Source organism: Nanorana parkeri, unplaced genomic scaffold, assembly GCF_000935625.1.
Source record: "Nanorana parkeri isolate BGI_ZX_2015 unplaced genomic scaffold, ASM93562v1 scaffold99, whole genome shotgun sequence".
NCBI classification, from domain to species: Eukaryota; Metazoa; Chordata; class Amphibia; order Anura; family Dicroglossidae; genus Nanorana; species Nanorana parkeri.
The window spans coordinates 997,295-1,008,671 of record NW_017306367.1 but is presented as its reverse complement, the minus strand read 5'-3'; the positions used below and the strand labels follow the sequence as shown (position 1 = coordinate 1,008,671).

Genomic DNA, 11,377 nt, shown 5'->3' with positions numbered 1-11,377 from the left:
TAAAAGTGTTGAAAGTGTTCCCTATGGGAAATTTTGGGTATTGAAGTTTTTTTCAGCTTCATCGGCGAACGCAATTTTAAGACTTGACGTTTGGTATCTATTTACCCGAGGTGACCCAGTCTTTCATATTTTACCAAAAAAATGGGTATTAGATTAATGTTTCCGCACACTAAATTTTAATTTAGTTAATTTTATCCTAAAAATACTGGTTTCATAAACATTTGCAAAAATACCGTGCAACATAAAAAATTGCAACTAGCATTTTTTTTATTCTACAGGACCTCTGCTTTCAGAACATATATCACTGTTCAGGGGTTTGAAGCTGTTTATTAGCCAAAAAAATTATATTTTATCATGTGTGTGCAAATAGTAAGAAAATGCTCCGGACAGCAAGTGGTTAATATGCTTGGTAATGTTTTCCTTGTGCAAGTTCTTTCTGTGACATATGCCAGGGATGCCTGAGTGTATTGCCTTGCCTGAGGCCTGAGTGTATTGCCTTGCCCAAGGCCTGAGTGTATTGCCTTGCCCAAGGCCTGAGTGTATTGCCACTTAATTTAAAAAAAAAAATCAGATTAGTAAATTTATTAAAAAAATAAATCGGCCAACTAATCGATTACAAAAATAATCGTTAGTTTCAGCCCTACATGACAGATTGTAAGGGACACAGCTGAGAAAAGAGAAGCAAGCCCAGAAGCAGCTTCTATATTAACAAAGCGGCACTGGAGAAGGAGGCGATTAGAAGTGCGGTGGATCAGGAGGGGAGCTACTACCGTTTGGATGGAGAACTTGTCCCCGGGGAAGGGAGGAGTGCCAGCAAGTCTGAGTCTTCCCCCCAAGTGATGGAATGTCTAGCTTTGCCTCTGCATATAGAGACCAGCTCAAGCATCGATGTAGTGAGGAATCTTGATCAAAGGTTATAGAAGAAGTATACAAACAGAATCGAAGAAAAAAAGACTAGCAAAAATTGGTTAGGATTATTTCTGTGGCATTACTTACAAGGTTATAACAAGCAATAAAAGAGCAAATACAAAAATCAAGTCCAGTTTGATAAAATTATTTTTATTTTTGAAAGCAGCCAGTTTTAGTCCTTATCTTTGAGCCACAAAACATGTGCGTGGCAAACCTACATGCATTGGCAAATGTAATGCAAAGAAGGTCCTTGCCATTCTTTTCTCTACAAACTTTTCCATTTGACATGTCCCCATTAATTGTAACTTTTCCTTAATCATTATTAATGATTACTCACAAACCCATTCCCTGCATTGATCTGCCATATTGGCAATTACACCCAATCCAAGCTGAACACCTGCAGAGTACTGCCTAATAATTATTCCATGGCACAGCTCTGCAGAATGGGATCTAAGAGCTACAGAAATCATCCACTGCACTCTGTCCCCCAGAAATGGGCATCTGCACAGCTCATTTCAAGCATTAAGCGCTCCAGCTCCTCTTCATCATCAGGGAATCTTTCTATGACAGACTGGATCAGACCTGAAGGACTGCTGTCATAACGCAAGGCTTCTGCAACTTCCCCTGTAAAGAAAAAGCCAGATTATTTGTGGATTTAGTCCACTGATTGCAACTATCTCCATGATGCAGCTGCCCAAACTGTTCTGTGTCACTCCTTGTTGGTAGGCAAGTCAAAAACAAAGAAAATAGAAAAACAGAGCGCAACCTCTCTGTGTAAAATCTTTTATTAAAATGGATAAAAAAACGGTATATGTACTTACAAACAAAGCCACTTGAATCATCACTCCAACTAGGTGCTAAGCTGTGAGTCTTTTAATTAGCCTGATTGATGCTGCAAATTTAACTGGGCATTGTGCACGGCTTTAAGATAGAAATGTCTGATGCTGTAGAGTGGTGGGATGGGCTTGTGCGGCTTAACCAATCATCTTGAGACAAGTCACAGATGAGAACTCTTATTGCCCAGTTCTTAATCTTAAACCCTGCTCTCTGAGAAGGCAAGCTGTGATTCTGTGGAGGGGGGCGTGCCCCTGAAACGCTTACATCTAGCTTACTGCAGCCGGTGGATGGTTGGTGACCGGAGGCAGCTGTGATACGGAGTCGGGGTGGATTTTTCCTGAGTACATATACCCTTTTTTAATACATTTTAATACAATATATTACACACGAAGGTGGAGCTCTGTTTTTTTATTTTCTATCTTCATGATGGGAACCCTAGAGCCTTTGAATGAGCAGCCCCTCAAGATTGTGTGAAGATTGTGAAGTACCTAAACAGCAGGCGGATAGTTTGATGGCAACTATTAGCGCCAAGCAATAATAAAAAAAAAAAGTCAAAAACAAAGCCCCATGACAAATGGAAATGTCCTTAGACTTATTAATGTTTAAAGTGCCAACATAGTTGAAGCCATGATTGGAGTCAACCGTCTAAAGTTCCTCCAACAATCATACACACATGCACACTCTTAAGGGTTCATCGTTTCTTTTTTGTTTCCTATATTTTGAAGGCTCGGGATCAAAGTTTGAATTAGATCATATACAGTGTTCACTTACACTTAGGGGTCTATTTATAAACAGTTCACAGAGCCACCGGCACTGCAACTCTCAGTGAATGTTCGTTATGTGTGAATTGATGCACAAAACAAATGTTCTTGTTATATTTCCTTTATAAGTCAAATGTATTTCGAATGTCTTTTTGTAATACCGCAATATGGCCACTAGATGGAGTAGAATACTTATTTCCTATGCTTCTTATCTCCATCTTGTGGCCATAATGCAGTGTTACAAGATGACATTAGAAAATACAATACATTCAACTTATAAAAAAAATGTACAAGAATGTTTGTTTTAAGCATCCATTTGCAATCGTTTTATAAATAGACTCCTTATTGTTCTTTTAGCATGCATTGCGTTTTACAAGTCAATAAGAATGCAATCTGAACACAAGATTAATGCTTCTAAAATGCATATAAACTAGAATCCCTGAAAGAACCATAGAGTGTTTGTTTGGGAGTCCGATTGTCGGTGCACAAAAACCATAAAACGTACTAGGAAAAAGCCAATTCACCCATGTAAATGTTTTTTAGATGCTGCAGAAAGAAAAGAAAGAGTGTCTAGAGGTGCTGTTTGAAGTTAAAAGAAGAACTATGAGGTGAGTGAAAATCTCTCATCCTCAAAGTTCGAGCCAATGTGTGACAATGAAAAACTGTCACATGTCGGCTTAATAGATCGGGAAGTGAGCAAACACATACCGTCGCTCGCTCACTTCTCGATCATCTCCCTGCAGAGAGCGGTGAATGTCACTCACGGCTCCCTGCAGGGATTCCCTACTCCTCCAGCGCTGACTGGAGGAACGGACTGGGGAGAGGGCGGGTACAGCTGGCTCTGCCTCTAGATAGGCAGAGCCAGCTGTCACTCCTGCAGCTGGGTGGATCTCAACAGCATTGTCGGGATCCGTCCCGGCTGCGACGGTCTCAGTATACCGCGAGCTGTAGCTCACGATACACTGAGCTTTGGGCCACGGGAGGATGCTAGTATATGTCCTGCCATGACCCTTAAGAGAACTATGTGGAAAAAGACTTACCCCATAGTTCTCTTTTAAACTTTTACCTATTTACAGTCACATTTTGGCTAAACTTTTTTTTTTTTACATCCCTCTTTTTTTCCAATCTAATCAAATTGCGGAGATCTTTCATTGATGTCCCAAAACCTAAGCCTATACAACCTGCTATACCTTTTGCATTAGATACTGCATTTTTAAGGATTGATCCGCTCAAAACAAACATCTCATTTCTGGGCACAAAGAAGTTGTTGTTGCAGCAGCAGGTGGTGGAGCCAGAAACTCAGATGGGGAGGTCTTGGCACTGGCATACCCAACAGATAACAACCCTGTGGGGATTATTTAATAAAGAACTGCAAAGAGAAATGCCTATATGCATTAGCCTATGGGGACAATCAGCTATCTTTTCATCATCTAAATACAGCAATCTGATATCCAGCTCATTGCCATGACTGTGTTCAGCTGTTTGCAGCCCTAGCATTACTCACCTGTCAACCGTGTGTTTATTTGTACAAATGATTTGCGTTCCTCTTTTCTTAAGATCACAATGTCTCGCAGTGTAAGAAATCGGTATGGTTCAGAGTCAGTAACTTTGGAGTATCCATCATACATATTTCGTGCTTTGTCTACATCAGCTGTGGATTTATATACCTATGGAAATCAAAGTGGAAATACAATTACCATGTTTTTTTCTAAACAAAAAATATTGATTTCCCAGTTTTTTTCATCTCAGTGCTGGTGATCTCCTCCAGCCTCTTTTAGCCACTTTCCGTCAACATGCATGCACAGCTGCTTATAGTCTCCAATAGGAGTGAATATGACAGGGAGTCAATGCAGGAAAGCAACATGGACAGGCATCACCCTATAACAGTTTGCCTGAACAAGATTCTTCATGGGAGGATTGCCACATAATGTTTTAATGGAAGCTATAGATTTAAAAATGTGGAAAAAGACTTGAAATTCCATAACCATGGTAAACATTATATGTGACTGGGTTTACATCTACCTCACAAAACATTGAAATGTGAGAAAAGCAGGCAGATATTTATGCTGCCCATTGAAGTGAAAAAATCCCATATCTATTAAGGTCCTTGACCACACTTTCTAATTGCTGCCAGGGAAACAATTAAACAAGCGGGTTAAAAATCTGCCCCAGTGTTCACCTGCCAGCATGGCTTGTCTCTTTTTCCATCTCCACAGACAGGAATGTTTGGCAGAACATTTCTCTTTATCGAGTGCTCAGTCAATTGTCTGTCTGATTAACTGCTCCCCTAAGGTTTTGGGAACACTTATAGTTATTCTCTCTTATATTGTGGTAAAATATACACACCTGCAAACGTTGCAAAAAATGCTGAATTGCTGGTCTGCCCACACTCATAATCTTGCTCCTGTCCAGAGTCACCTGTACATCTGGTCGTCCATCAGCCCCAACTTTCTGGGTGAGGGTGACAAAATTGTCTCCAGCTTCTAAGAGGACACGAAGAATGACGAATCGAGCCTGCATGTGAGCCTGAAACGGTTAAACAGCAAGCTGTGATACATAAAATCTCCCAGGAAGACCATGTTACCAGAAGTAGGGTTTGTTTTAAACAGAGAGGAGCACCATTGTAAGGCAATCAAAGAGCTACTTCATTACATCTTACTATGAGAGCTGCCTGAGAGGAGCAGACACCAGATTGATGATCTCATTCATGTGCTGCTTATCCTTCACTACCCATTCACAGGCTGTATAGCTCAACTGCAATTGAGTCTACAGAGAGGTTTTAAAGAAAGTAGGACTAGGCTATGTTGTCCGGATCACAAAACAAGCTGAATAGAACTGCAATGTTGCAGTGATCACTTTGCAGACAGTTCATCAGGGTTTTCAGATGGCTTCAAGGCAGGACATTGTCTGGGCAACATCCTGGTTTCCAAAAGACCGCATAAAAGGTGCCCATACACTCTTCTATTCCCATTTGGAAATCTTCCACGAATGGTCTTTCGAATGATAACCAAACAGTTGATGAGACACCAACGATTTTTTAAAATGTAATCCCGCTCAAATTTTCTCGTAGGGTGGAAAACTTTTTTCCAAATCGAAGGCAAAGTCGATGGATTAGTGGCGTACGAAAAAAATCAGACAAAGAACACTGCACAAAACGCAAAAGAAAATACATTCTGTCGATCGACAAAATTAGCCGAGTTGGTATTGCTAACGAACGATTATCGAAATTGGTCTGTGCACGATGAGCTATTTGAGCTAGAATCCAACAAGGGTTCTTGGCAGCAACGAAAATTTCCAATGGAAAATCTATAGGTGTGTGGCAAGCTAAAGTGAATAAGAATTGGAAATAAAAATGTTTTAATGAAATAATCAGGTGTGTTTCTGATTAGAACCGGGCTGTCCTGGGATATACATAATTGGATTGATTATATTAAAGGAGAACTATGAGGTGAGTGCTTTTCACTCACCTCATAGTTCTAGCCGACCTGTGACAATGAGACTGTCACAGGTCGGCTCAGTAGATCGGGAGGTGAGCGAACACATACCGGGTTCGCTCGCCTCTCGTTCCTGTCACGGCTCCCTGCTGTGACAGGGGGAGGGGCTGGATTCCCCTCTCCGATCTGCCAGCGCTGACTGGCGGAACGGATGGGGGAGGGGGCGGGTACAGCTGGCTCTGCCTCTAGATAGGCAGAGCCAGCTGTCACTCACGCAGATGGGCGGATCCCGTCATCTAAGTCGGGATCCGCTCCGGCTGCGGTGTCTCAGTATAGCGCCAGCTGTAGCTCGCGGTATACTGAGCTTAGGGTAACGGGAGGACGCTAGTTTGTGTCCTCCCGTTATCCTACGGAGAACTATGGGGGAAAACACTGACCCCATAGTTCTCCTTTAAGATAGATGCTACCCTTCTATTCTCAGATGGGCAAAATTTCCAGTGACTGTTCTGTACTTTATAATGCAATTTCTTGCTTAATTCACTAGTAAGAATGTATTTACCTGTCTCCAACGCCCAGTCTCTGCTGTGTAGTACTCCAGTCCCATCAATCCAGCCCGGACCATGTTCAGCCAGTTAACGTACAGAACATCTTGGGCCTCCTGAGATTCATGGCCAAATATCCTGTGGGTTGCACAAAACATACTGTGAACAGGCCTGGGTCTGTACTTCTTCTCCAAGTGTGCCAGTTTACCCGATATTGGCACTATATGTCTATTAAGTATGCTATGAGCACGTATTTGGGAAATTGCAGTGGGGAATGGCCAGAGGGATCACTTTGATGCAGTTGGCTAGCCTGAACACGTTCTGCAATGTATGCAAATCAAGAATTAATTTTTTTAAAACCAGTGTTTGCTAGAAGTATGTAAGGGTTTAGAGCAGTATGCAGAAGGTTAATATAGGAATTTTGGCCAATCTTTATAGCAGCTTTGTGGTGCAGAATGCAAACCTGAGCAGCATGGGTATCAAGTGCAGAGGAGCGGTGCATTGACCAGGTTTCCCGGCAATGCAGGCATGCACATTTTCTGCACAATATTACTATAGTTTGTTGTGAGCATGAAAGAAGTCTAAAGCTATGTCCTGTGCAAGCAACATATCAATACAGTTGTAATAACATCACAAAAAGCAATCCAGTAGGGGTCACTTCCACTAAAAGGGTCCACTTTCTTACCGCAGTACCTCTTCATTGACACAAAGGTAAAGGCCAACACACTCTGCTCTGCATTCCTCATAGGTAGAGGCAATTGTTGAGAATTTACTATCCCAAGTTTCACCTGGCTTATACCAACTCTTCACCTGAAGGCAGAAAAGCAACATTAAGAGCAAAAGATTACAGAAATTAATGAACATTTAAAAGGGTCAACAAAAGAAAATACATGGTTAAGTGAAAAGCTTTAAGTTTCAGTTATAGAAATGGAACAATGCTCTGTTGGAAATAAAGCCAACAGGTATACACTACTTTTAACTCCCAAAATTAGAGACATTACATCTATTGTATTTTAGGATAATCAGGAACAAAGACAAATATGTAAAATTCTGAATAAGTATTAGTATCTACTGCAGGAGGCATTTCCATGCCTTAGCATAAAAAGGTCACCACTGTGGTCCTAGACCATCTTGTTAGAAACTGATCTTTTGCCCATGTTAAATTTTATGCAGTCACAACCTGCCCCCCAATTTCTCTATATGTCTATGCATTGTCTGTTTGCCCTATAACTGGGGTAGTCAACCTTGGCACTCCAGCTGTTGTGAAAGTCCCATGAGGCATTGCAAAACCCGGACGACAGCCACAGGCATGACTCCCAGAGGCAGAGGCATAATTGGATTTGTGGTTTCATCACAACTGCCCTTGAAATACACACATTTTTACTTATGTTTCTTCAGCTTTGTGTTTTTCCCAAACAAATAAGCTGAAGTTTATTCTATGTATATTTTGCCTTCCCTGTTTCTTCCAGGCCAATGGGCTGGCTCTTGGGTGGAGGTGTACAAATATTAGAATTTCTTGATGGGTGGATTTCGGTCTTAAGGGGTGGGCCCCCCTAGGTAGACTGCATTTGTACGCAGATCACCTTAGGCAACGGCCACATGTAATGCTCAGAAATAAGATGGCCTCTATCTGACCTACTGCAGCTTCTCACAGTGTGCAGTGAAATCCGAGTGAGCAATTTCATTAAAGGAGATGAGCTGCATTTCAAATGTATGAAAAACATGTTTAGCACACTTTATACTCACCAGTTCCCCGGTTTCTGGGTTGATAACACCATCTTTATCAAAGTTGAATGTTCCTTTCTCATCCTGCAAAACAATTTAACCATAACATGAACATTCATGTGTCAAACAGAGACGATACAAGTTGAAGTGAATGTAAACCCCAGCAATAAACATGCATCTGCTGTCATCTGGTCTGTTAAATATACCATTGAAAGTGTTTTGGTTTATCTGTGGAAGTGCAGAACAAAATAAATAACAATTACCTGTTGGTTCTGTCGGAACTGTGAACTGATAACTTCCTGTGCTCTCTGCCTGCGCTGACACTTATTAGCATTATTCACAGCTCTCTTTTCTTTAGACCTAAAACCCTTCCTGTCCTAGGGTGCCAACACTAGACAAGAGTACGAGGAGTAAACATTGTCACTCTAGGACAGAAGGTGTTACTGGCAGCATTAAAAGCTGAAAAAAGGAAACAAAAGTCCGGAAAAAAAATCCAAGGACTAGTTAGCTGCAATATAAAAAAAATTTATATTGGGCTTAGACACGCTTAGATAAATATCTATAAATGAGTACAATGTATCTCAGAAGATATGTGTATTGATTTTGAATTTATAAACTGCTTATAGTCCCAACGCTAGATTTTTTACCTAGGGTTAAGGGCAGGAAGAAAGTGGAAATTGCCCTAAAATGGTCACATACATTTTTAACCCTTCCTCAACCAAAACTAAAAACAAATTTTGGATGGAGTGACACTTGAAATGAAGGTTAGGAAAACGATCTACCTAACACCGACTCACATTAACCTGTCAGTAGTAGTGCAATAAACCCAAGCAGCTTGACCCTTTGGTATGATAGAGTCTCAGCCAGGTGATTTTAATCTGCATAACTCACAGTAGAGTCCCAATAGTAAGCAATTAAAAAGAATCTAATAAAAAAGCTACAATATTTGCTTACTGTTTGCATCAATAGTAAATTCACGAACACCTAGATCTAGAGATTTACAGATACCTGACCTATGTTATAAATTGGACTGGGCAACAGACAAGACTGTAGATAAAACTGGCTATACACTAACATATTTTTATATGAACGTTCAGATGAAAAACATCCTCAGAACATTCCACATGCTATCTCTAAAATTTCTCGATTTAATATTTGAAATTGTACTGGTGAATGGCCAGCTTATCAAAACTTTGGAATACAATGAAGTTTTAGAATATAATACAGCACACAAGATAATGCTGTATGTCAGTGTTCCCAAATTCAAGTGCCACAAAGGACAGCAACAAAAGGAGATTTCTAATCACTTTCAGGTAAACCTGTTCATTACATTTACTTCACTTGCAGCAATTCAAGCCCCCTATGTGATAACACTCTGTGGCCGGGAGAATACCAGCTCAGGAACTGGAAGTGACGCATACTTGGCAGCCAATGGAAGGGATTGCCGACAGTCGGCTTTACACATGTAAACAGAATCCTGGCTGTTATGCAGGGTCCTGCTGCCGCTGGCGTATGGTTAAACATCTATAACAGACTTTCTTAACCCTTTTAACACAGCTTCCAGGCCTCAGGGCCCATTTACACCACATCCAGATCACCTCCAGACCAGACTGTTTCCGGACACAAAATGCATCCCAATGTATCCCTGTGCTATTTCTGGCCTCAGATCACACCAGCGCAGTCCGTTCCAGACCAGAAAAATACTGTCTGGTCCGGAATGCACTGGAACTGCGGGCAGGTTCACACCATTTTCCGGACCATTTCTGGTCCGGAAAATGGTGTGAACCTGCCCTCAGGGAATCCCTGGTAATAATTACTATATCTATAGCATGTACATTAGCATGAACAATGAGTTACAATATAAAAGAATTTTAAGAAAAGAAGGAATTTGGTGTAGCGTATTTGATACCCAGGTCTGTTGTATGCAACGGAATTATTTTTAGTAATAAATTATGGAAACGAATAATACAATTATTTCAGAAATTAATGTAAAAGTACCCCTTTACAAATGTGGTCAGTGAAGTGCCACATTACATAAGTGGAATGCTTCCTCACATTGGTGGTCAAAGAAGGAGGGCCTTTTAGACTGGCGTGCGCCTTACATTGGTGTGTAGAGGGAAATGTCCACCTTACCAATAAGTAAAAAGCTATTGCTACGGTGGTTACTTATCTGAGAGTCAGAAATTGCTCAAGGAACCCATAACAGCCTCTGTAGGAACACTGATTGAGAAAGGCTGATCTATCATATAGTAAAATGTAGCTTTAAAAATGTGAAATTTACCAGAGAAGAGCAAGGGAGTATTAAGGACATTTTCAAAGAATATCTCCACTTGTTTGAGTTCTGGGTAAAGAGCTGCATATATTTTATTTGTGACAAGTGCATACAGGTTTGGGAAAGGCAGTTCATAGTACAGTATTGCCCACTCTTTGCCCTACTTACTACAGGTCCTGTATACTGTACTTAGCAAATCCTATATGGCACTAGATACAGCATATGTCTGCTTTTTTTAATTCACAGATGGTTCCCACAGTTTGGAAACACATTTTTATTGCTTTTACTGTAAAATCTTCAGCAGGTCTTCTTGATGTATAAGTACTCAACTGAAGCCGTGACAGGGATAAACTAGGGATATATAATGGGGGGAATTTAACAAAGCAATTGCGACAGTTTCAGGTTCTTAGATAATATTTTTTAATGTGCAAATCTGTCTTTAACATGTGCCCCTGTTTTGATCTAAGCTAGCCCTACTTTTCCAATTGTAAGTGTTTTGCGCCTGTTTTCATCTGCACTTGTTCTGCGGCTGTCTGAAATTGGAGCATCACCTAAGAAAACAATTGCAACTTAAGAAGACCTCATAACCACTTCTTCAAGAAGCGACCGTAAAGCTTTTTGCCTGGAGTTACAAGTCTTCTTTCCTGGAGTTTATTTAACCTCATTTATGAAGAACATTACACTAGCAACATAAATCTGGTGCAAAGTGCGTCAAATATATTCCATGCAAGTTCAAACTCTTGCAATTACTATGCTAAATTCCACCCAATATGTTCTGCACACTGCACAAACAGTGTAGCAGAATTTAACCGCCTCCCGGCTGGCCGTTGTATAAAAAGGGAAGGGTTAAAAAAAAAAGTTTTGGCTTGGCATACACTTACTGTATATATATATATA

General features: G+C 40.7%; 1 protein-coding gene across 1 annotated transcript in view; it reads right to left on the bottom strand.

Annotated features, from left to right (window-relative positions):
* Positions 1-1,054: 1,054 nt before the first annotated feature.
* Positions 1,055-11,377, bottom strand: part of DPP3 (dipeptidyl peptidase 3) — a 42,876-nt gene continuing 32,553 nt past the window's right edge. Inside the window, exons 13-18 of the mRNA XM_018552885.1 lie at positions 8,230-8,292; positions 7,169-7,293; positions 6,501-6,621; positions 4,854-5,033; positions 4,012-4,174; positions 1,055-1,533 (exon numbers count right to left, since the gene is read on the bottom strand). Of these exons, the coding sequence (XP_018408387.1) occupies positions 1,376-1,533; positions 4,012-4,174; positions 4,854-5,033; positions 6,501-6,621; positions 7,169-7,293; positions 8,230-8,292 (810 nt within the window). The 3' untranslated portion in view covers positions 1,055-1,375. The remainder of the gene's footprint in view (positions 1,534-4,011; positions 4,175-4,853; positions 5,034-6,500; positions 6,622-7,168; positions 7,294-8,229; positions 8,293-11,377) is intronic.